Here is a 26,536-nt window from a genome sequence, read left to right on the forward strand (position 1 = left end):
AAAATGTTGTCCCAACACAAACCAAAGAAATTAACATGTGAGTACCAAAACAATTGCAACAGCAACAATTTTCTGAGAAAGCTTGCATTTTCTGAGAGAATTGCAAGGGTGCCAATATTTTTGGTCATGACTGTATGTGGAAATTTATTATTCAAGACACCCATTGGAAATACAATAATCATTTTTCTTTTTAGCTAAACTCCATATCCAGCAATATTCAAAGTCGGACTTTCCTGACTTTTATTGATGTTGCTAATTTAGATCTTACATTGTAACCTGAGTCTAAACTGGCAGAAACTTAGCAGATTTGGGGTTGTGTGTTCAAGATTATGTATGTATGTATGTATGTATGTATGTATGTATGTATGTATGTATGTATGTATGTATGTATGTATGTACGTAGGTAGGTAGGTAGGTAGGTAGGTAGGTAGGTAGGTAGGTAGGTAGGTAGGTAGGTAGGTGTGTGTGTGTGTGTGTGTGTGTGTGTGTGTGTGTGTGTATTTATTTATTTATTTATTTATTTATTTATTTATTTATTTCCTGCCATTGTTCCTAAAAAGGACTCAAGGCGGCTTACATCATTAAAAAATAATATTCAAAAGCTATAAAAATATTAAAAAGAAATTAAACAAGTATTATATTAAAAGTAGTAAGTAAAATCAATCCTCAACATATTTAAAACAACAGAGCACAACAATCAATTTAAAAATCCCTCTCAGAGCATCAGCCATTAAGGATAAACCTGCCTGAATAAAAAGGTCTTTGCCTGCTTGTGGAAGGAGAACAAAGCTAGCCCAGCTTCCCCGTGGGAAGGAGTTCCAGAATACTTCTAATTACTGGTCCAGGAGACAAGATCAGCACATAAAATGTCAATGTTTGACTCAAAGTACCAATACACACGTAAAAGAGTTAAAGTATATACACCTGACACATAATATACTAAAAATTAATGTCATAGAACCTATTTCATACTTCAGATTAAATACTACCAGGAAAGTTTAATCTCTGATACACTATTCACCCTTTAGCTATTTTTATCCTTTAGCTTGAAAGAAGTGTGTTCTCATAAATAAATTAAGTCTTGCAAATTTGAGAATAAACCACCCCACAATTGACAAAAATGTTCGGCAAGACAGATGTTTCCAAAAAACCCATATATATATTAAAAGTTAAAAGTTACATCTGAAGAGGGAAATCAAGATTTCCTATGTCTTGTTAGCTGCTTTTTGTCTTCAGTTTATCAGTGAATTGTTCCTTGATGTGGCATTCTAGTTTGATTGAAATGAAAGGGAGCTGTGGACTCAGTGCAAAGTACAAATGGATTTTCCCAGGTACAGTGGTGCCTCAACTTACAAACATCCCAATTTATGACCATTTTGAGTTACGACCAGCTCCGGCCGCCAAATTTTGCTTCAACTTGCAGCTGGAGCTTCCAGTTATGAACAGAAAAAGACAGTGGAAAAAGGTGGGAAATTCAAATTGCTAACTGTTGGTAGGCGAAGAGCCTGCTTCTTTGTAGCTCTTTTGCCCCAACGGTTAGAGTGATTGTGATCAGAGCAGGCTTCGACTGCCTGGTGAGGTAAGGTGCTGCTTTTTTCTTTAAAAAAAACTGTTCTGGGTGGGTTTTGAGCTGGGGTGTTTATGTTTCTGTGCTGTAATGGGTCTTGGGGGGTTTGTTTTTTGGTGTTTTTGCCCATTTCCGATGGGTCTTGGGGGGTTTGTTTGCTTTTTGGTTTCCCCCCATTTCCGATGGGTTTTGGGGGGGGTTGTTTGCTTTTTGGGTTTTCCCCCATTTCCGATGGGTCTTGGGAGGTCTGATTGCTTTTTAGGGGTTTCCCCTACATTTACATTGGATCATGGGGGGTTTGGTTTCTTTCTGCTTTGCTTTTTTTGCATTTCTGATGGGTCTGGCACACTTCACTTGCTTTTTGCCTTGCTTTTTTGCATTTCTGTTGGCTCTTTCACACTTCAATTGCTTTCTGCTTTGCTTTTTTTGCATTTCCGATGGGTCTTGCATGCTTTGCTCGCTTTTCTTTTTCTTTCCACCTTCGGCCAGAATGGATTAATCATGTTTCCGATGGGTCTTACAGTGATTTTTTATTTTTTATTTTTGGTGATTTTTTTCCCTTCGGGCGGAACAGATTAATTGCATTTCAGTGCGTTCCTATGGGAAATGGTGCTTCGACTTACGACCATTTTGAGTTATGACCAGAATTCTGGAACCAATTAAGTTCGTAAGTTGAGGCACCACTGTATGTGTTTCTTAGATGTAAGTCAGGAATGATGCAGGATGTATTAGAGCTGTTCTTTCAAAGTTACAGTTGAAGCAGCCGTGGATTGAATATCATACCATGCTTCTAGTTTGAATCATTTAAGTCAAAAGGATGTACTCTGATTTGTCACTTGGGTACACATTGTAGAATTTGGTGCCAATCTTTAGGGGGCGGGAATAGACCTACCTGCAGGGCACATTCAGATGTCAGAGTAAACTAGATGACTGTGGGAATTCTGTCTTATTGAGGATAAATCAGCATGCTGGTTCCCACTTGCAGAGGGAGTGAATAAATTACTGGTAGTTATGGGCCCTGGTAGGCAAACCTGACAGCAGCTGGTGCTCTATTTTGTTCCTCTCCCAACAAGCCAAAGTGCCAGCTGCTGACAATCCCACAGGCCATGCTAAACAATTCATTGACGAAAGTGAAAGCTGGTGCAAGTATGCCACTCCTACACAGTGAGCTAGAGTGTTATCAAAAACTTTGGGTTAGCATGACATTCAAAGTGGGCATATACATTCTCATGGCCTTGGATAACACATTGTAAATGAAGAATTTGGGGTGTATCTGAACTCTAAGGATTTAGCTAAACATGGTGTGCTTAATGTGCTTTTAGGAAGCAAAATGCTGTCCTATACTGAGAATATAATAATAAAGGCACTAAATGAGCACAGTGTTCTTTCTTTCACTCTTATTACCACCTCCTTAATATATGTCAGCGGTGTTATAATTGTGGCTCTGCTTTTATACTTGAACTGCTTCTCCTATTTTCTCTTTTATGACAGTATCTGCCTCTTTCACATTATCTTTCCTAGGTATCTGGACATAGTAGAGCAGGCTCTTGCTGCTGGTGAAGTTGTTCTAATTGAAAACTTGGAAGAATCTGTTGATCCAGTCTTAGGTCCATTGCTTGGTCGAGTGACAATTAAAAAAGGAAGGTAAGAGATTGGTAGATTACAGAGCTTCCCTTCTGTGGTAATTATCCTAGGAGTTATGAAAAAGTTTGTCTGCTTTCTGATGGCAGCTGCTACACTCTCCACTACTGGGTATATATTTCCAGTTCTTTGTGAACTTTCCCAGACCCCAAGACCTTTAGGCGGATCTGTTCCAAACCATGGTGGGAGAAACTCACATCTTCTAGGAGGCCCATCTCATCACTGGCATTGCTGTTTTGGAAATTATGTATTGTTGGACAGTTCTGTGCTGCTTTAAAAACTATCTTGTATTCTATAACTAGCCACCTGTCCATATGGCTAGCCATGAAGGTGCACTGTGCTACTTTGAGCATTATGACAACAGTTCTCAGTGGCAGCTATGCCACTACCACTGCCATGACCGCCACCACCACTGCAGTGGCCCATGAAAAGAGTTCTTGAGATTAACTGTACATCATATTCCCTTAACAACTGTGCTTGTTGAATCTGAGATGGACAGTGAACAACCATTCTTGAGCTATTGAATGCCACTTGTATAGTATTGCATAGCAGCAATTATTCCATAGTAACTTAGTACTCATGTATATTGTATCTAAATGTCAAGTAGAACATTGGTAGGATGATTTGCAGTGCTCCCTTCCCACATAATACAATAAGCTCTTTGGAATCTAATTAGGGGTGTTATATTGGCCTGTGGATAATACAAAGACGACTGTGTTTTACTTTTAGGTACATTAAAATTGGAGATAAAGAATGTGAGTACAACAACAGATTCCGTCTAATTCTTCATACTAAGCTAGCAAACCCCCATTACCAACCAGAAATGCAGGCACAGTGCACCCTTATCAACTTCACAGTGACTCGGGACGGCCTAGAAGACCAGCTGCTGGCAGGTGTTGTTAGTATGGAGAGGCCTGACCTTGAAGAACTAAAGGTGAGTTGCAGAAACCTTTTGCCTCTATGATTCTTTTCTCCAGATAAATTGTTGCAGCCCTTCATTCTGTCACTAATTTGGAAACTGCTGGAAAGCTCAAAGATTGGCTCTTCTCACTGACAGTGGAGTGAGCAGGGTTACCCTTGATATAATTTATGCGTGCTCCTATTTATGAGAAGAAAGGCTGCAGTGAAGACGAAAATGTCTTACACATCTGGACTGTACTTCCAGTCTTGGCAGTTAAAGTTGCCTAGAATTTGCTAGAACATCACTTTACAAAAGCAGCTAGAAAACTTGATAACTGCAGAGTTGCTCCCTCAATTAATATGTGTGATGGTGGCTTTGCTTATTCTGATATCTTTTTGGAGGACCCTCCAATGCCAAGAATGCATACTCAAAAGGCACCATGTTGCAAAGTATTTATCTCTTAACACATTTTATTTGCTCTTTTGGAGGGAAGAGATATACATTATATATGATGTCTTTTGCCTCGGATTCATGTCATTATTTCTTCTATAGACCACCCCCAGATTGTCACACCAAAACGTACAACATTCTTCTGCCCAAAGCCACAAGGCACCAACTATTGGGAAAAAACTCCAAGAATGTCAGATCTCTGGTGATTCCTGCATGGTGCCACTTCTGCAGCCATTTTCCTATGCACCATCTGCCACTAAAGTAAATTCCAAACCCTAAGGAGCCTGCAGTGTCCGACTGGACCTTAAGCGTCTTGTCTCCTCTCCAAAAGGAAATGTCATTGCCCTCAGTTAGGAACTAACCCCAAACCTTCAAATTCTCTCTCATACCATACATAACTCTAGTCCCGTGAAATAGGCGATGGAGCCCTTTCATTGCCTTGCAAAGCCATGTAGAAAGGCGCGACCCGGCACCATGACTCTACAAACAAAATTTTAATGTCCTATCATCTCCTGAAGCTCCCTCAGGGACACTTTTTTCTTATGCAACATCGAGGCTACCCTGACCTCAAGGTCAGCCAACCTAATGTCTGGCAGCCTAGATGTTTGCTGTGCTATGTCCGCTTCAATGCCTGAGAGCATCAGGGACATGGTTGATCCCTCCGTTTTCCCTCAACCAGAGGTAAACCTAACTCTTCTGCCATTGAACGAAAGGTATCCAGTATGAATTTATACCTTCCCATATTCCTTTCACCACAAAAAAGATAAGCATCCCAATATAGGGCTGTAGGTACATTCCACTCTACACCTAAGTTTCCACTCAAGAATTTCCTGAGGGATGGCATTGATAACCGACTCCCCCTTGGGGCAGGACAGATGTATTGATCTAAACGCACCTTGTGCCTTCTTTGTTACTACTTCCAGTGGTTAGACCCACAAGGTCTCCGATTGAGCTGTTGCAGATGGTTCCAACATTCTCCTTCCTGTACTTCTTTACCCATCTTTTCTCAACTGCAGCCTCCATGCCGCATACAGATTTAAGGTTTTGGGCAAAGAATGCCTTGCGCTCCCCTACTGCCTGTATCCTAAAGCCTTTCCTAAAAACTCTCCAGTAAATAACTTGCCCTGCTCTTACACGGGGATTCTGACTCACGGCAGCATTTCTAGTAAGGTGTTCAATATCGATCCTGTCACCTAGATAGGGCCTGGCTGAGGTCATAGACTGCGGCCAGAGGCCCGACAGGGGCTTGTCCCAATGTAAATTTGGGTTAATCGTCCTCCTCATGCGGAATGATCTGTCATAGACAAGCCATGCCTGTCCTGTGAAGTCCACATATGCCCTATAGATCAAATCTAAGTATTGGAATAAGGGTTGAGCCTGCCAAGGCTGGGCATTTACCACAACCTTGGTGTATATTAAGAACCCGGGCAGCCAATTTACCCATGTCCTGCCTGGTCTTTGCCTCCTGTGTTTCTCATTGTCCTTTTAGCCCTCCTTATCCAAATCCTTCTTTTCCACATTTCTGTTCAGCAATTCAAATAAACCTACCTTTCCAAATCTGTTCCTTAGACGCTGAGGTGAGGTGATCACCCAGGGGCATAGCGTGATCCCCAAATGGCAAGGCTTGTTATAACCCGTGTCTGGGACCGATGGGTATGGCCAAACCCCTACGCCAGGCATCGTATTTATTGGGGCTGGAGATGACACTAATGGGTCTGGAGTAGTCCACCCGCCACACTGCGCACTCATACTGGGCCATGGAGTATTTGGAGCCCTAAGACTGAGTATTATATGTTGAGTAAATGGGGAATTAAATTGTAAACTGCCTAGCCAAGGCCAAGCAGGTGACGGTGGAGAAGTGTCTGGTGCAGCAGTCGACTCACCAGACAGAGGCATCGTTGCAACTGGCTCCTCACTGCTGTACATGGAGTCCAGACCAACCTTGCCCATCGCCCCCTGCCTGCTACCAGCCGCTGTACCGACTGCTGCCGTGATCAGGGTCGATTTCCCTTCCTCGGTGCACTGCTGCAGAGGTGTTACTGCTCCCCCATTTGCCTCGCATCTGGATGTCTTCTCTGCCTGTTGCTCCACTTCTAGGACAGCAAACGTAGACATTAGATTATCAGCTATAACCCTGAGCTTAGCCCTGCGGTGACTCTTAGCCTCCATAGCCAAGCCTTCCAAGGCCGTGGGACCTGTCTCACCAAATTTCTTCAGCCAGGGACAAGCGGGTTGTAGTGGCTGGGAAGACTGAGGGTGATAAGATAGGTGCAGCTGGAGTCTCCTCCGAGGGTGATAAAGCATATTCCGGTTTGCGGGAAAGGGTGTCAGCTTTTCGATTCTGGGTTTGCGGGATATAGGTAATGCGGAAGTCAAACCAGGAGTAGAAGAGGCACCACCTGATCTGAATTTGATTGAGGTGTTGGGCTGTTTGCAACTGTTCCGGATTCCGGTGGTCAGTCAAAACTTGGACAGGGTGACAGGCCCCTTCAAGGTAATGCCTCCAGACATCAAAAGCAGTTTTGATGGCCAGGAGTTCCCACTCTCAGAGGGTGTAGTTGCATTCTGAAGGTGTTAACTGCCATGAGTAAAAAGCGCAGGGCTTCAGTGCCTGTGAGGGACACTCCTGCACCCAGGCCACACTGGAGGCAGCCGTCTCCACGGTAAATGGTAGTTGGGGGTCTGGATAACACAGGATTGGCTTGGTCATAAAGTGAGTTTTCAGGGTGGTGAAGGCATGGTCTGCCTCTGGAGTCCAAAGAAACGGCTCTTTTGGCCAAAGGAGATGGGTCAGAGGTGTGGTTATGTCCACATAGGCTGGTATAAACGGGCAGTAATAGTTCACGAAGCCGAGAAACCATTACACATCTTTATGGTTTCGGGGCTTTGGGCCAGGTTAGAACCACTTCTATTTTCTTTGGGTCCATCTGGATCCCGTGAGTTGACACGATGTGGCCTAGGAACTCGACTTCCTGCAGGTTGAACTCACACTTCTCCAGCTTGGCATAGAGCCGTTGGTCTTGTAGTCGTCGATAGATAGAGAGATAAAACTTTATTATGGTCAAAGACCAGCCATGTAGTCATTGTAAGACCTGGCGAATGTGTTCTGTGTGTCGAGTGGGGTTTCGGGAGTAAGTAAAAATGTCATCCAAATAGATTAATGCAAAACGATCGAGTAGGCCTTGGAAGATGACGTTCATGAACCACTGGAATATGTCTGGAGTATTGGTCAAGCCGAAAGGTATGACCAGGTATTCGTGCTGGCCATAACGAGTCCCAAAAGCCGTCTTCCACTCGTCGCCTGCACGAATTCTCACCAAATTGTAGGCGCCACAGAGGTTACTAGTTATTTGAACAGAAACTCACAGGAAAAAAAGTTTCTTAATGAAAAATGTGACCTTATTCGTTGCTTAATTTTCAAGCTTACTATATATTTTATGATTACATCTTCCTGGCTTGCCCAGAAAAAAAAAATCTCTCAATAACATCCATGTGTATATCATTTTTAAAAAGGCAGCTTGTCAAATTAAAATAAATCTGTAGCACTGGAAGGAGCTGAATCTCCAGTGACTATGATCTTCTGATTTATTTATTTGCAAATTAAGAACAGTGTGCAAGTAGGCAGAATCAACTCTGTATAAATACTGTGCTGAGGGAACACTGAAACAGAGAGAAAGTAGTATTTACTTAACATGCTTCATGTGCATATTATATCTTATGATATAATAGACTTCTCTCTGCAAACCTTAAGGGAGCAGAGAAATCAAGAAGAATGAATGTAGGACTGGAAAATGCTCAGAGGAGGCGGATACCTCTTGAGTCTGGGATCACTGAGGATTCTAGTATTCCAAATGGTCAAAGAGAAAGAGAGACTGTCCTGTGGCATTTCTTAAAGACTACAAAGTTATTCTGACATAAGCTGTAGTGAACCTGAGCACATTTCATTAGATACAAGTGTTACCTTCAGATGGCAAATATATAAAGGGGTGTACAGGGCAAATTGAAACATTGCCAACAGTGAAATGCAGGAGTCTGTAGTCTATGACATTTCAAAGCTCAGATGGACACAAGATAAACCTAAGAAATGACAGGTTATTTGTCCAGGGCTGCAATTCTCAGGCTGTGTTCTGGTACAGCTTGTAATTCTTTGGAAGTTTGCAGGGTTGGTGATGGTGGTGTTTCCTCAATGGAAAGATCAGAATGACAGAAATGCACATGATTCTCTGAAAGGTAGTTTTTAAAAATTAAATTTTATTAATTTTAAAACAAAAAACTGTTACAACAACAAAAATAGAAAAATAGAAAAATACAAATAATATGCTGTTTTAGACTACATTCTAACGTGCACCCCATACCCACGGGACCCCATTGAACAATTTTTATTGCAGATTTCCTTTCCAAAATTGTATACATTGTTGTTTAGAGGCTTTCCCCTTTCCTTTCACTAATACTACTCTGAAAGGTAGTTTGTCCCTAGTTTATTGATTGCTGCCTGAAATCTACAGGTGCAGGGGACAATGCTGTGGATTTTAGGACAGAACAGTGGTGCCCTGTGGACACAGTCCACACCGTATGAACTGAATGGGCTTGCCTAGAATCATCTGTGAGGCACAGCTATTCATCTCTGTCAGCTGTGAATCCTAAAATTTGCGAATCCCTCTGAAACCTATGCCGGAATTTTGCAACTATCTCCCAGTGTTTTGCTGTGCAAATTCTGCATTTTGCAGCATTCTCCAAAAAGGTGCAACGGAGAGGTCAAATATCATGATTAACACCCCACAATCAAAGGTTGTCCCTTTTACACTATACCTCTGCAAAGGTTTTGCAGTCAGTTTGAAATGCCCCATTTTACAATGCCCCATTTTACACTGCAGTAAACTCTGGAAGGCCCACTGGTGAGTGATGAAGATTATATAAGCTGGTGTCCAGTTCCCATGGCACTGCTGTACTGATCCCAATCAACTGTAGTGGTTATTAGTAAACAGTAAAAAGAAGTGCACAAAATACATTCATGCATTTCATATATGGTCCTGTTTTGATCTTGAGATGAGGATCCTGAAGAGTTATTGCTGTAATGGAAATGTCAATGGAATGTGACTGGGGTGGGGTGGGAGTGGGGGACGTCCTCAGTGAGTGCCCTGAAACCTACATAAGTGAGCTGGGAAACCTTCCAGAACAGGTTTTCTGGGCAGCAAGCCGAGAGGGAGGAGAAGAAAGTACTGCCTTACTAACAAATGATTGCTTGTGAAGTACTGGATTAAGCATTAAGTGTCTGAGCTGGAGAGTCTAAGTCTGAAATCTTGCTTCAGCTGGGGGCTTGGTAGTGGCCATAGGCAAGTCCCTATTTGCTCAGCTTCAGCCTTTCCCTCATTTGCAACATGGAAAGCCAGCATGAACTTTCAATATTCAGGGTGCGATCCGATAGTGAGAAAGGATTACGTCTGGTCACACTGGAAAGGTTGCTCTGCTGGAAGATATCTCCTTAAAAACAACACTTCCATTTGTGTGGGAATTGCTTCCAGTCCCAAAAAAGAGTAGCCCTGCCAGGGTCTAGCTTGGGCATGAATCAGTGTCAGGGTAGATCACTATTTGCCAGTACAGCCTTTGATTGCTGGGAAATAAACCACAGTCCAAAATGGGAGCGACTTCCCCGTCCAATCACACCCTCAGTTTCTGTAAGGATTAGTGAGATAACGTTTGCTGAGAAAATGAAGATAACTTTGACTTAATTTGTTTTGGGGGTCTCGACCTCAATTCTTTACAGTCTGATCTCACAAAACAGCAGAATGGATTCAAAATAACATTGAAAACCTTGGAAGACAACTTGCTGTCCCGCCTTTCTTCTGCCTCAGGGAACTTCTTAGGGGACACAGCTCTAGTGGAAAATCTTGAAATCACCAAGCAGACAGCTGCAGAAATTGAAGAAAAGGTAAAAAAAAAATATAACACTAGGACTGAATGTTGTGGGTGGTGGTTAGCTCAAATCTTTATGCATGAAATTTGTGGTAAGAGATTAAGAGTGAGTATGAATTTTAAGTTCTATGCCAGATTGTCTTGTTTTGCACCTTGGAGGCTAGAATCTCTTCAAAGTCATGTATTCCATCTAGAGAGGGGGGTATTCGTATACAAATACAAATATCCCCCCCGCACAGGTGGAAATAACGAGGGTTATTTTGCCACTCACGATTTTGCCACTGATGTGAGTTCGATGGGGCCTTCCTATCCTGTCATTGTCTACAATAGATTAGCCACTCCTGGCAGTAGGTGGGATGACAAGCCTCTCTGCCATAACCCTTGTAATTTCCACCTGCGGGGGGGGGGGATATTCATATATGAATACAAACACCTCCAACTCTAGGACTTTAGAAAGCTTGTTTTTTCAAAGTGCATGCATGTTAAATGGGTAATTGAAAGCAAAGTTCCACTGTTTGTAAAGACCATAACACTTTAGAAATAAAGCAAGATGTGTTAAACCATTCCAGTTTAATACAACGTTTTTTTAAAAAAATTAACTTAATTTAATTCAAAATGTATTAAATTTCCTCAGTTAATCCAGGATTTTAGCAGAAGCTGCCTTAAGGATCCACTGGTGTTTATGTGGTCCAAATTAAACTGGCAGGAATTCAGTGGTCTGGTGGTGGTGCTACTCTCTTGGCTGAAAATTTGGCTTTTAAAATCATCTCCTTTGATGACTGTCTGACATAGATCCTTTACTTAGCAAACCTCAGCTGCTGCTTTCATATGCAAGAAGTTTTGTGGAGCTCTGGAAAAATGTACTGCCAAGTTGTCTTTCTGTACAGAATATAGACTCCTTGCAGAGCAGGCTTATCTGAGATATAAATAATGTAGGTTTTCAGAGACTGGTGCTAAAGTTCGTATATGTCTCCTTTTGGGAGTCATTATCACACAAGTTAGTAGAAAAGTCAGGTGCACATCTCTATTTTAAAAGGCATAAAAATATAATATAGGTGGAAGAACAGGAATTTTATGGTTCAGGGTTAAATAACGTGCTGTATTAAATATTCAGTGTGTAGTGGAGATTTCCTTTCTCTTTTGCTCGTGGGTAAGCATGTGGGCAGGATAGGTTTAAATCTTTCCTTCCTGCTGATTCCTCCGTCCTCACCCCTGCCATGTGTAGGCTAAAATCCATGGTCCCAACAGAGTTTTGTTTCTCTTAACCACCAGTTGCAAGAGAGTAAAGAGAACAAGAGCAAGTCCCTGCTGCTTGCTTTGTATCTAATGTGGTGCCTGCTTTAATCCTAAGGTCCTTTTGAAGGAAGGAAGTAGAACCCGTTGTCAACAGACGAAAATCAAATGGAAGTCAGTTTCTTGATGATAAGTTTAAAGATGAATGCCTTTTTCTCTCCACCTGCCACTGCTTGAGTTTTCATTCCTGGGAGTTTCAAAAAGGCAGGTAGAAGCAAGCAGAAGAGGACGCAGGAATGCCTAGTTTATCTAAGATGATCAGCTGATGTCATGCCGTCACCATGTAAACAAACAGCATTGGCAAACTTACATTCTTGATGCTGTCTTTACTCTCCTCCAGGTCCAGGAATCCAAGGTGACAGAAACGAAGATTAACGAGGCAAGGGAGCATTACCGCCCTGCAGCAGCCCGTGCTTCTCTTCTGTACTTCATCATGAATGACCTCAGTACCATCCATCCCATGTACCAGTTCTCCCTAAAGGTATAGCCCTTGCTCATTTTAGGATTGTCTCAAGCTCCCCAGATAGTTTACAGAGTGCACGTTTCATGCTAAGTTTAAACCTTAACAGATTCTAAGCAAAATGCTAATTGTCCTCATGAAACCACTTGCCAGAGAGCTGTTTCTTCCCAAATACAGCATCCTGTGGCTCTGTATTTTCTCCTTACTTTTTAAGCATAGGAGTTTCTACTGTAGGATTGGCTGCCTGAATCCTTTGCAGCTGTAAATACTCGGGGACCAGCTTATGTCAGGCATTTCCATCACCTAGCTGAAATTGCTCAAGATCTGCAATTTTTGCTGACCTTTCCAGTTCTACTCCTACCAAGAGAAGTCAAGCCGGCATGGTCTTTGGTATTCTAATGAGAGAAAAGCCTCCCAAGCCAGCCTTTTGTGACCTGCTCTTTTGCCTGCTCTTAAACATGTGGACTTAAAACTGTTTTATTCCAATGGACATTTTTCAGTTATGGCCTTGAGAAGATTTATTTTTTTAAAAAATTACTAAGCACCGTTTGTTGGTACTTGTTATATAGCTGCTGGTTTCTTTGTTTTTAGTTTAGATGGTGGTGGTTGGACATAGTATTTTTTAAAGCTTCTTCTTTTTGGTTAATGAGTCCTTCCAATGTCGCCTTCAGGATACTGAGGTGTAGGAGGACAGGATATGGATAGTGAAGTAAGTAAGTAAGTATACAGATGGACAGCCTTACAAAACATGTGCTTCAGGTTCAGCGCAGCCTAAAGTAATAAAGAGAATGTGTGTGGTGCAGTGATCTGTGGCAATGGCCAATTGCCTGTTTCCTGAGGACAAATTTATAGCCAGTATTCTAGTTTTGCATGAAGGGCTCTTGCCTGTAATTGATTAAGGTGGGTATCCTCCAGTTATCAGTATGTCAGGTTTATGTAGCCATATCCACTGAGAGACAACACCTTATTTAGGAACTGCCATGTTTCTATTATTATTTTTTTTAAGAAATGGGCATGCACTTATTTCCCTCACACAGGATGTACATACTGTCCCTCTAGATTGCCATTCTGTTGCAAGGATATAAAACTGTTTTAGTTAGGCATCCTTCAGTCTCGAAAGACTATGGTAACGTGCTCTGTAAGGAGGACTTGAAACAACATCTAGCGTGGCTGAGAAGGCCAATTCGAGAGTGACAATCCCTTCCACACTGAAGACAAATGCAATCTGTCCCCTGTCCAGCTCCCTGATTTTTCTGCTTCCGTGACTGCCTCTTGGCCTCGGCCTGCTGGACAAGGGTCTCTTCAAATTGGGAGAGGCTGTGATGCAACACCTGCCTCCAGGCCGAACGCTCAGATGTCAAGGTTTCCCATCTGTTGAGGTCCATTCCTAAGGCCTTCAGATACCGCTTGCAGATGTCCTTGTATCGCAGCCGTGGTCTCCCTCTGGGGCAATTTCCCTGCACTAATTCTCCATACAGGAGATCTTTTGGAATCCGACCTTCAGCCATTCTCATGACATGCCCTATATAAAACTGTAGTCATGATTAAAACAGGGTTCTCTCCCCCCCCCCAGTTGAAAGAGATTCCTCTGCCATTGTGGTTGCCCTGGAACACATTCCTATGCAAATGTCACAGGCAGCTTCTAGGTAGGGCTCACTGACAGCAGTACAGAACTCCTCCTGAATAATTTCTAAAGGCACATTTAATTTGCTTTTTAATTTGCAAAACTGCTTCATAGTTGGAGCACTTTGCTTGGGAACGGCCCAATCGCTCTCCACCCCCCCCCCCCCAGGGTGGGAAGCAAAGAGTTGCATCCTCCTAATCTCATGGAAGAGGAGGAGGAGGAGGAGGAAAGGGTTAGTACCTAAGCTCCACAGGGTGCAAAATGTAGCTGGTATGACTCAGTAGATGCCTCTGTGCCTGGCAGCAAGGAGTCTTCAGACATTACGGGAGTTATAAGGAGGAAAATATTCTGTGTCCTGTTCCCTAATCAAATCTACCACAGCGTCTAGCTCTCAGGACCCCTCAGAGAAATTCCTGGGTCTGAAGAACTTTACCAAGCAGATCTCCAGTGTGAACCTTTTCTAGAGGTGGGGCAGTGGCAGAATCACTTCACTCTACCTTATGATAGGGATGGTCCTGTATTTCGTTACGACTTGTGTTTATTCTAAAAAACAAACAAGCAAAGGGTAACATACCTTGGTGAACATACTCACTGATGCAGCAATCCACTGAAGCTGTAGGATTTTCCTTATTGTAATATAATGACAGTTGGCTGGGTAGCTCAGTGGCTTAGGTGTCTGGTGGGGGGGGGGCAAAGGTTGGCAACTCAGTTCCTCCTGCACCTAGAGCCAGTTTGTGGGGCCTTCAGCAAGCAGCAGAGTCCCAGGGCAGCCCCAGAAGAAGGGAAGGGCAAGCCACTTCTGACTAATTTCTGTCTAGAAAAGGGGTTGCCAAAAGTCAGGATTGACTTGACAACCGATGATTATGAATATAATCACAGTGTGATTGCGTTGAAGAATCAATCTGCAAAATTACAGGACTGAGAGGTCCAGCATGACTGTTTCAGTATTGTTCAGTAGCCAAGGGTGACAGCCATTTCTTTTGCTGTAGGGAATTGTGGGGTGAAAAAAACCTCCCAGAAAGACTAGGAAATAATTAAAAATTAGACTAGAAAACTACCTTGTGAGAACTATCATGGATAAATTTTCAGAACGATAGCTATGTCAACAACAATAACAGCAACAACAAAAGTCAGGTGACAACGTTGAGACTTGTGCATTTATTATATTTACTATTCCATTTATTTATTTCATTTCTCTCTCTATTTCAATCCACTTAATGTGTCTGAAGAAGAAGATTCAATCCACATCCATTTCAAACTGAAATACATTTTTTATTCTGACAGGTGCTAATAAATCTTCTGTTTTCATTTTTTGTTATTTTAGAGAAGGTGACTTAGGGTCAAATGACATGATACGTTTATACTTGTTTGTACAAATGTTTCTCCCTCAGATGATGAAAAAGTCATCTACTTGTCATTGCACGTGTTTTCCTCACTTCTGCATTTTGCATTTTGTTTAGTTTGTTTTGTGATGATCATCAGGAAGTAAACATGGACTTTCTGTGCATGTTTGATTGCTGAGGCACATCATCAGAGGCATTTTAATTGCTGAAAATAGGTGTTTATCTTAACATCCAAATTAACTCTCCTTCCCACCCCACCCCACCCCCCCACCCCGTAAGCCAAAGGAATGGGATAAACTACAGTACAGGCAAGTGGTAAGAAGAAGAGCTTGGAGAAGTGAGATAGATAAACTTCGAGAATGAGAAGTAGAGAGGGAGAGAGACGGGAAGAGAAACAGAGACAGGAAGCTAAAAATTAAGCATGTTGCAGAGATCTGAGCTGCTTCTTTGCTGGGAAAGGTGTTACAGATTTTTTTACTTGTCGGAATGCTGGAACAGTTGGCATCAATACTCAGTTTATAGATTTGTAAATCCACAGCTGGCCAATAAAATGTCACGAAACAGTGAGCACATTTTCAGTTTTTCTAGAACTCTTCCTCGGCTAGAAGATGCAAAATACAAGGGGGTGGGGTGGGGGAACAAAAATATATCCCGTGATCTCAGCTTTCAATGCAAGTCAACTCCTGGGTAGAAGTGGAAACAGCGATGCGGTTCTCTTAAGGATGATGGTCTCCTTTTCTCTAGATCCTCTGGCACCATTCTCCATTATATTTAAAGAGCAAAGAGATGTTACCTTGCCTAGGAATGCTAATAAGGAAAATGTCACCATCCCACAGAACGTCCAGTAAACTGGGAGGAAGCAGTGGAACAGACGGTGGATCTATAGCTCTTACTGGTTTCCCCAGTTCCTCCTTAACAATAGTATACATTTGGTAGGAGAGCATTTACTGCACTGTCCCCCTCACAGATTCACATGTGTTCTCTCACTCTACATCTATTCTTATCATGCAGGCAGCACAAAAGAGAGGGTGAGGTAACATGAGTCCAGACCATCAGCTAAAAAGGGAAAAACTGCTGCCAAAAGAAGGGGGGGAAGGGTAGGCCTGATTCAGTGTTCTGAAATCAACTTCCATACATTTGGGATGATGTATGATGGAAGGACACTCTGGGGTTGTTTGTGTTCCTTGCATTTTATGCCTTCAGAATATGATGGGTTAAATGAGGAGTTGCCCTGAATCAATCCGTTTAGAAGATCCTAAGCTTCTTGTAGAAATCTGCTGAATCAAAGATAATGCTGCTTTATAGAAGACTGGTGGAAAAGCGGTTTCTAATGTTGTTGTATTGACCCTCCACAAGAGATTTAAGCATATTTTTACAATCTGCAGTAACTCACGTTAGAGAAAGCTTTTGAGAACGTTTAAAGAAAAAAAAACCTGCCCTATGAGTAATTTAGTAATATTTTCTGTCTAGACATAATACTTTTATAAACTACAGATAGTTTGGAGGTGTCTCTCTCTCTCCCCCCCCCCCCCGGTATATTTTCACTCCTAAGAAGCAGCTTTTCCCTAAGGATTAGAGGTGTGTGTTGTCTGATATTTAAGAGAATTAGTTTTTAAAATTTTAAGTCAAATGCTAGCTTTTCCATCCCCAAACATTTTTCTACTTTTTTTTTCCTATAAGGACTTACAGGTATCTTATTTGTTTTAAATTCTATTTCTATTTCTGATAATCTCAGTTCTAACAAGAAAACCCTCAAGGGAGCCTCATGTGAAAAATCTAATTCCTACAGTCTTCAATAACATGTACCCATTGCTTTAGTTGCTGTAAAGACAGAAACATTTTTCTTTTATTGAAGTTTACCATGTGAGGTGCCTCTAGAGAAGATATAATGAGAGGTGTCTTTTCCCCAGGGAATCCAATGTCCTTCAGAACATCATTTTTAGAGGAGTCAATCTGTTGCCAGGAAAAAGTGGATATTTTGTGCTTCTGTAACACTTGCATCAGACATCATATCTTCATTCATTTATCTTTTCTGGCTTGGAACAAGCAGTGCATTCTGCACACTGTAAAAGAAACATTTTTAACCATATCTGTTTATAATACACAAATATATTATTTGTCCTGCAGTATGATAATTATAAAGCTGCTCAAATAGAGTTTGAGTCACCTAAGTTTTTATTTATAGGTTAAATCATGATACCTAGAAAGTTGATTATAGGATGGCTGATAGGAGAGACTGTGTGACACATGAAAGGCATAACTAAGGAGGTAACAAATGCTTGTTTTTTTTAAAAAATCCTTAACAAAAAAAGGTTATCTGGACATCAAGGCACCCCACTGAAAAAAGGGTCAACCTCTGTCATTTTTATATATATATTTGCACACATAAAAATGTGTTATGAAGAAAAACTTGTTTTCTGTTTTAAAAACTGCTTGTATTTTGTGCAAAAAGCACTTCCATAATCCCTTTTGGAAATAAAGTTTAGAAGTATGAACAATGGATAAACACTCTTGGAATCTGGTCTAGCAAGAAGAAGATTTCTAAATCCATTGTTTTCCCCTGTGAGAACAAAATAAGCGAAGATTTATATTCCTAGCTAAAAGTTTAAGATGTTGTCTGGACAGTGATGCTGCAAGGTGATGGTGTGAGGAAAGCCTTATCTGGAAGCACCTTGAGATCTACTGGCAAGAAAGAACTAGACAGGGAAAAATGTTTTGAAATCAGGGACACCCTGTTATAGCTTTTGTAATTGCACAGAAGGCAATATTTTACTATGAAGAGCTTTGTCTGTCACTGCCTTATTCTAATAAGGTGAAACTGGGGTAAATGGTATCTGTTGCATGCATGAATTTGTTCCCCGTCATCCTGTTTTCAGGTAAAGTGCTTTATTTAGAACTTCAGCGCAGCACTGGCTGGAACTAATGAGCCACATCTGCCAGGCAATGGGAAAAAAGCAACATGGACCCAACTCAGCTTCCTTAATATGGCAGACAAACTTTTCTCCCTAATTTTCCCTTTTCTCACTGTTGTGTCAGTGCTGTTTTCCATGTGTGGAGGTCCCAGACAAAGAAGAAAGAAACTCTGCATCTCCCTTTCACTTCCTGCATAGCCCACAGTTTGCAAAGACATGGCCTTAAACTTATCTGCTCCCTGAATTTTAGTTCTCTGCCTGTGAAGAGCTACACCTGATGAAGACAGCTGCCACTCTTCATGGAGCATCTTCCATGTGATAAAACAAAATCTTGAAAGTCAAGGTTCTGGATCACATGCAAATGCTGCAGAGACAGGCAGCTCTCTTTTTTCAGATTTAGCTCTACATGTGCAGAACGCTGCAACAGAGTTAGCACTCACTGTCCCTCCTGTGCTTACTTCAGTCCATTTGTAGAACATCAGGAGAAGGCTTTAGTCTTTTGACAGCTGACTGCCGGGGTCCTCAGATTCTAGTCAAGGCTTTGTAAGGCATATGCCAGTGTCTTGGCTGACTGCATGCCCTCATTCATAACCTCGCTGCCTACCAGCTGGTACTGTGTGTTCATTTGTTCACTCTCAATAACAGTTATCAGAGCTGGTTTGCTCTGACCATAACATCCAATATATTAGGGCCAATAATGCTTTGAAATGTAGTGCAAAATCTCTGAGATGACATTCATTCATTTGTCCCCCCCCCAAATCTCTCACTCTCTTCTTTCTTCTCCTCTTCTCCACATATAGGCATTCAGTGTTGTTTTTCAGAAAGCTGTTGCAAAAGCATCTCCAGATGAAAATCTGAAAGAGCGAGTTGCCAACCTCATTGATAGCATCACTAGCTCTGTGTTCCAGTATACAACTCGGGGACTGTTTGAATGTGATAAACTGACTTACATGGCCCAAATCGCTTTCCAGGTAAATAGAGCTGATCCCGGACACTACACTTACTAGCTGCTTTTTAGCATCCACAGAGGCTCCAGTTATAAAATGTTCTTTCTGTCATGTTCCTGCTATACAGTACAGTGTTCTGCCCATCAGCTGCCGAAAGGAAAATTATTTGACTCTTCTAGTGACAATCCAACTACAAACTCCATATTTCTCTGGGGAAATTGTGGTTGCGCTGGTGCTTTTGCTGTTGAGATTATTATTTGCCTTCATACTATAGTATCTATGGGTGGTGTTAAGTTTTCGTGAAAACAATGAAATGGAAAATTGTAGCAATAGTACTGCAATTATAGCAACACAACTTATTGTATTCACAGCTTTCTAAAATGTCCCATTTTCAATTGCAATGGAATCCTACTTTTCATTTCCTCTGCAGCCTGTAGTAATTTCTCACACTGCCCCTGGCATACTGTCTGGGTTTCTCGTTACAGATACTTCTGATGAATAAAGAAATTAATGCTACAGAACTCGACTTCTTGTTACGATATCCTGCCCAACCAGGAGTCATCAGTCCGGTGGATTTTTTGTCAAATCAGTCATGGGGTGGTATCAAGGTAGCTCTTTTACCTCAAAATAAGCTTGCTGGTTAGATAATGGGGCTGGTAGGTAATGAAGCTGTCAAGTGGATTCAGAATACAGTACTTGATTCAAACAGTGCTGCTTGTTAGTGATTCCTTACCAAACCAGAGGGAAGCTTTGAGTAGGGGATCTTCAGGACTCTCTCCTTATATTATCCCACATTTTAATGTATAATTTAGATGAAGGTGATGGAATATAATCGGTCCTTATTGTATCTCTAGATGATACAAAACTAGAATGTGAATTGCTAACATTCAGAAGTCAAGATTACAATGGAAAAAATGCCTTGACAGAAATTGGGTAAAAATTAACAACATGAATTTTCCACAGATACAAATGTGTCTGGTTCCCTGAGGCCAGGTGAGGTTTGGGCTTGAGTTAGTTCCATGAGACTCCAAAGGCTTTGTGATCAGATTCTTTTCCAGGAGCTGTTGCGTTTTCTAAGAGTCAGTTTACTGCCTCCCAGTACTTGGCATGGCTGAGGTACACAGAGTTCTTATTTACCTGAGCTGGTCCAGAGACTGATTTCTCTATGGGTAAAATATATGGAAAGAGGAGTGCAAGAAGAAAAGAGTTCCTTGCCTGAACCTGCACCCCCCCCCCCATTTCTGTTTAGATGTGAGACACAATTGACTAGAACTGCTGCATATGTGCTCATGGTGGCCATAATTGTGTCCAGCATTCAATGGGAGATGAATGAGAAGAAAATGAATGGTCACAAGAAATAATACTCCATCATTGTTCTTTTCTGGTCAGAACTTAGGTGGATGCCACACTTTTAGAAAGATGTGTGAAAACGCGAATGGGTGATTGTCACGGATATGGAAAATAAGACCTAGGAGGAAAAAATTGAAAGAACTCAGCATGTTGAACAATGGGTATGTGGGTGGGCATGATAGCTTTCTTCTGATACCTGAAGGGTTATCAGGTAGGAGGGAGCTGTTCTTTTCTTTTCCTAATGGTAGGATTAGATCTAAAGGGCTTAAGTTAATGGAGTGTTGATTTTGATTAGACACGAGTAGAAAGCATTTCATGGTAAGAGCAGCTTAACAATGACGTTGCATGCTGGAGGTCTTTAGATGGACACTGGACAGCCATTTTCTGGGCCTGCTTTTATTTTGGATTGATTAGGCCAAGCAGGAAATTGGACGAGATGGTTGACAACCCCCCCCCCCTTCTAACACCACAATTCAGTGAAAAACTCACATTTGAGAAATGATGTCCTCAAATAGCTCCAGGTGCAGTGTTGGAATACAGTACGAAAGTAAACCATTTTACTAATGTCTAAAATGTCTCCCTCCAAATAAGGTATTTTGCAAAGATATGGTTAATTTAGCAGATAACCTAAATACATTAGAAGAATAAAAACAAACTGGGCCTGTACTTGTCCACTGCCCCCAACACCTGCAGAAATATCCATTTCCACAGCAATATCAGCAAGCTGTTTTGCAGTATCCTCCACAGAAAGATAATGGAGAGCCTAATGATGCAGGAAAATAATCCACGAGAGCCAAATTTATCTCTTTCCTTGAAAAGAAACAACCACTTACATCTGTAAAACAGAGACTCCAAAAATGTATATATTTTTAGAAAAGAAAAGGGAGCTGGTATTTTCCTGCTTCATCAATTCCAGAAAGGTGTTTGACCCTATCTAACAACTTGAAGCTGAGACCTAAATTGCTAGAAAATGGAGTTGGGGGTGGGGAAATACTTTCATCATATTTATGCTCCAATCCATTGATTTAAGGATATGGATCAGCATCAAAGGCAGTTAAAGAAGAGAAAGGTGTAAAACAGGAAAGCAACCATAGACAGACATGATAGATGTTCTGACTGCCTTGGAATAGTCCTAAAATTCAAGGCCATGTTTCGAATAACTTGGAAGTTATATTTGCATATGACCTAGTCCTACTGTCACATAGTTAGGAGAGAAAAGGAACAAGTTTACAACACTTTGAAGATTCCTGAAATACAGAGGCAAAAATGAATGAAAACCACTGAAATAAAAACAAGGCTGAGCGAAGCCAAGAAAGCTGCTATTATGAAGCAATTAAGATTGAACATGCCTCCAGGTGTACAAGGTTTGCCTTCAGCAAGCTTAGCAAAAAGCTGTCAGAGCTCTGCAGGGGAATATTCTGACAGCCCAAGTGCACAGCCCCCGCCGTATCATGTGCCACAAGGACAGAGAGTCTGAAGAATGGTAATTCCACCCTCAAACCCCCTCCCCGCATTACTTATAGGGATCGATTGGAAGCATATTTTGAAATTAATGGGTTTCTTCCACCAATTTAAAAGAAGATTTACTCTCCCAAATAATTTGGGGATTTTATTCATATTCTGAAGAAATGATCAGATTGAGGTAGTTTGAATCGGTTGCTTGCTTGTCTTTGCTTTGAGAGAAAATGAGGAAGTAGTTCGGGAATAAACTAAGGAACTCATTTCTTGGGAGCAATCTTGGAAAAATGTCTTAAGTGGCCCCAGAGAGATTTTTCTGCTGTAATGTCCCTAAAGTGGGGAAGCGTGTTCCACCTTGAGCGTTCTCTGTCTTAAAGTAATGTGGCTGTCTGATCAAAATACGATAAGGAAAGGCAACTTGATTTTAAGAGGGCAAAGAAAGAAACAGGATATCTGGCATGTGATGCCACCACCCAGTGGATTAGAAGTAATGTAAAGGTAAAGGTAAAGGTTCCCCTTGACGTTTTCAGTCCAGTTGTGTCCGACTCTAGGGGGCAGTGCTCATCTCATTTTCAAGCCGTAGAGCCAGCGCTTGTCCGAAGACAGTTTCCATTGCCACGTGGCCAACGTGACTAGGGAACGCTGTTTTACCTTCCCACCGAGGTGGTACCTATTTATCTACTTGCATTTACATGCTTTCAAGCTGCTAGGTTGGCGAGGAGCTGGGACAAAGCAACGGGAGCTCACTCCGTCGCGTGGATTCGATCTTACGACTGCTGGTCTTCTGACTCTGCAGCACAGGCCTCTGCGGTTTAACCCGCAGTGCCACCACGTCCCTGAATTAGAAGTAAGGCACCAGTAAACAGAAGGAACACACTATAGGTTCAGACAACAGGTGCGAGATTTGGACACCTTAGAGCCAAAGATGATAATAACTGCCTCCTTCACAATTTCTGTACACAGGGCTGTTCAGGTTTAAAGAATGTTGTTGAAAAATTAAAGACTGGAATAGCATTGCTCATCTTCCCTGAAAAAGGTATTTTGAAGCGCAAATGTGCCCACTCTATTAATCTTCCTTTCAGCAGAAACTATTCTGGTATTTGGATGGTCACACTTTATTTTTAGCCCTTATATAAATAACTTAACAACATACTTAATATAGGTAACACAGAAGAAACTTGCTCTAGGCATGTATATGATGCGTGTCTAATTGTTTCTCTCTCTTCTACTACACACATGTGTGCACTCACACCCACAGTGACACACCAGTCTTGAAGTGTGGCAAGAACTGTAATGCCTGAAAACTGCCAGCTTATCTTCCACAGTGAGTGGCACTAGGTCCCTTGTTCCTTGCTTTAAGGCCATTCCCTTCTCTCCTGCCTGCCGCCTTCCCACCAGTCCTAGAAATAACAACTTTCTACAGATTTTGAAACTCTGGCAACATTTCTCTCATATCACTAGCTTCTTCCCTCTTCTGCTGATCCCAGCTTGCCCCATACCCCTGCAACGTGATTTCTCTTCAAAGGAAGACCCAGCATCTCCAGGAACTGGTAGCAGCCAGAAACCACCAGTGCAGTGGCTCAGGAGAAACCTTGGCTCTGTGTGGAGGGGAGAATCTGCCCAGGAGGAAGAGGACAGGTCTGCTCCCGAGGCAGAGCTGGAACAGCCCTCAGGTCTTCTGGAGCAGCAGCACTTGAAGAAGCAGTCCAGGGTCCTCATACTCAAGAGAAGTGCCCAGTTGCAGCAAAGGATGCCTTATCAGTTAGGGGCTTCTGTATGTGTTGGAATGCTCCTCTCAAGGGGTGTGTGTGTGTGTGTGTGTGTGTCTGTCTGTCTGTCTGTCTGTGTCTGTGTCTGTGTCTGTGTCTGTGTGTGTTCTGGAAGCCCAATGATGGGCTACAGCAGAACCATGGGTGGTGTTTTGGCCCATCCTGCTTTTAAAAGCCAGAGTTTCAGGCTGGAGTTCTTGCTAGAGCAATGTCAGTGTGCCAGCTCTGGACCCAGTGTCCCTTCTTTCCCTAGCAATCCTTCTGATAGAATTTCTGTAAGTACCAGGGAACTAACAGGGACCTTCTGCTTGTTTGTTATTGCACTCTCAGATCTTTGCTAGCCTTGACGCTTAGTTGCTCTAATCTCACGGCTGATTCGCTTCCTAATCTTTGGTCATTATTTTGTTGCATTGGTTTAGTATTTTTAATAGTCTGTCTCCTCCCAGAGAACTTTGGTGAACAGATAGTGCAGATGTGCAAAAACCAGAACATCTGTGCCAGATTCTGAAAAACCTTTAGAGCTTATCCTTGTCTCATTACTTGTCACCTCAGTCTTGGCCATCTTTCAGGGCCTCAGCCTCAGTACACTCACCAGAAAGCCTGTTTCTATTTTCATTTTTAAAAAACGAGCAGCATCACTGATGGCTCAAACTTTAAATATTGGTTTATCAGCAGAACTAAGATACAACTCAACATAAAAGAAAACAAAGAAAAAATATACATATATGTACCTTAAAACTTTTTTTTAAAGTAGGCATCTTTCTTGAGCAACACACCACTTATTTGTAAACACTGAAACCTAATAAAACAACAACAACAAAAATGGTACTACAGGTAAGTTCATGAATTGTCATTCAAATGTAAGAACAAAAAACTAAATCACCTCTAAGACAGAGAGATATGTAGAGGCTTCAACCCACCAATATGGCTGCTTTTTTAAACATAGTAGTAGATTTAGTTCTGGGAAGCTAAGAATACCTGCTGATATTTCTTCTGTTAGTATATACAGTATTGCCTGGCATAATGCAAGTGATAGTGCAATATCAGATCTGCTAAGGCTCTCTTGGAGTGTGCCCTGCTTCCTCATCCCCCATGAACAACTAACCCATAAGCAAGTTGTCATTAAATGGCATTATGGACCTGTGTGTCATGCAAGGATCCTTCACAGGTTGGGCGCGAATCCTGGATTTCAGGGCCTCTATGACAATACAGTACAGACTACCGTTAGGAGAGGGAGTTCCTAACAAGAACTTATGTGACGATCCCCTCCGAAGCCCCTATTCCCTCAGGTCTTCACGAGGTTCTCGCTCTTCTTCTTTCTTCACTGCCACCAGGTATTGCTGTCTCAATACCATTCAATCAAGGAGAGACGTGTGCTTTTAAAACTTAAATGATTTATTATATCAGGGAAGTTGACATATGATTAATAATCAATAAGCAAATCACAGGTTGCTAATCACTTGTACTTGCATCAGTTGTACTTTAACTTTAAACTCCTACTAACCCTCTGTTCCATTCAGGGTTCTCACAGAACTCTAACTCACTCTAAGTTCACTTTTAAGTTTCACACTGTCTCTCACTCACAGAATCTCCCTTCATAGGCTCTACACACCAGCCTTTATTTCCAGCCCCCTCCCCCCTTCCATCTTCTGTCCTCTCTTTGGCTCCTACTCCACTGTTCAGCTGTGACAGACAGGTAAGGGCAGGGCTGTTCGCTACAAACTTTTCATACATCCCATAATTTGAAAATTAGATTACTTTGCTTTGTGATTGGTCATTAGGAGGTAATCACAGACTTTGTTTTTAAATATGATTGCTTGATTGCAGAGATCTGTCTGAATATTCTCTCTGGAGCACTAACTTCTAAAGACATGGGTCCTTTGATTGGTTATCACTAGTCTGGCTGGTAAACATTTTATGCAGCTATTTGCATATTGTAACCCAGACTTAGTCTGACTAGTGTGGCCTGGAAACAGCTGTATTTTCTAACAAGCTGAGTTGCATTGATTGCTTTACAGATACATTTCAGGGTTGCCTTTTAGGACATAGCTCACATAGATACAAGACAGCTCATGTGGAAATAAGATATAAAGTACAATAAAACCAAATTGGGTTGGAACTACACAGTAACTCAAACATCATATTCAGCATAGATCACTTAAAATATAATAAATAATAACCTCACATAAAAAGTCAAACCCTTCTGATGAATCATTCTTTTTCAGACTGTAAAAGACATTTGCTTTATAGCCACATGCTGTACTTTCCATCACATTTTCCTCTAAGGAGGGAAGCACAGTTCATTCTTGCAGAAAACAAGAATTCATTCATTCATTCATTCATTCATTCATTCATTCATTCATTCATTCATTCATTCATTCATTCATTCATATATAAATGAATAAGGGTTGCAACTATTGGATTGGATTAATATATTCCTGAACTACAGCACAGTTTTGATCAAAGGGTTGATACCAAACATCCACACACAAGGAGTAGGGAACATGCAGTCTTTAGACATTGTCATTAACAATAACCAGTATAACCAGTGTTGTATGTCATCACTGCCATCATTTTCTCTTCTGCTTTCCCCATTTAATGACATATTGAATTGGTGTACAATAGATAAATATTTTTTATAAACAGCATTAAAAGTACATTGAAATATTATAGCACAAGTAATAGTCAACCAAGGGTTTACACATAAAATCAATAACCCCAACCATCAACAAATACAAATGTAACAACCAAATAAACCCCAAGTGAAGATAGGTTATGGGAACACCTGAAAAAAAATTACTTACAGGAGGATGCCTTAAAAGCTTCCTGGAACAGCAGAGTCTTAAGCATCTTCTTAAAGGATGGGAGGCGTAACAAACTTCCATTGGGGGCCCATTCCATAAGGTGG

General features: G+C 41.6%; 1 protein-coding gene across 1 annotated transcript in view; it reads left to right on the top strand.

The window, feature by feature from the left end:
- Positions 1-26,536, top strand: part of DNAH9 (dynein axonemal heavy chain 9) — a 259,117-nt gene that overhangs the window by 173,477 nt on the left and 59,104 nt on the right. The window contains exons 54-59 of the mRNA XM_072990379.2: positions 3,089-3,211; positions 3,938-4,142; positions 10,324-10,488; positions 12,106-12,246; positions 18,905-19,075; positions 19,537-19,659. Coding sequence (XP_072846480.2) covers positions 3,089-3,211; positions 3,938-4,142; positions 10,324-10,488; positions 12,106-12,246; positions 18,905-19,075; positions 19,537-19,659 — 928 coding nt within the window. The remainder of the gene's footprint in view (positions 1-3,088; positions 3,212-3,937; positions 4,143-10,323; positions 10,489-12,105; positions 12,247-18,904; positions 19,076-19,536; positions 19,660-26,536) is intronic.

This window comes from Pogona vitticeps, chromosome 2, assembly GCF_051106095.1.
Source record: "Pogona vitticeps strain Pit_001003342236 chromosome 2, PviZW2.1, whole genome shotgun sequence".
In the NCBI taxonomy this organism is placed as follows: domain Eukaryota; kingdom Metazoa; phylum Chordata; class Lepidosauria; order Squamata; family Agamidae; genus Pogona; species Pogona vitticeps.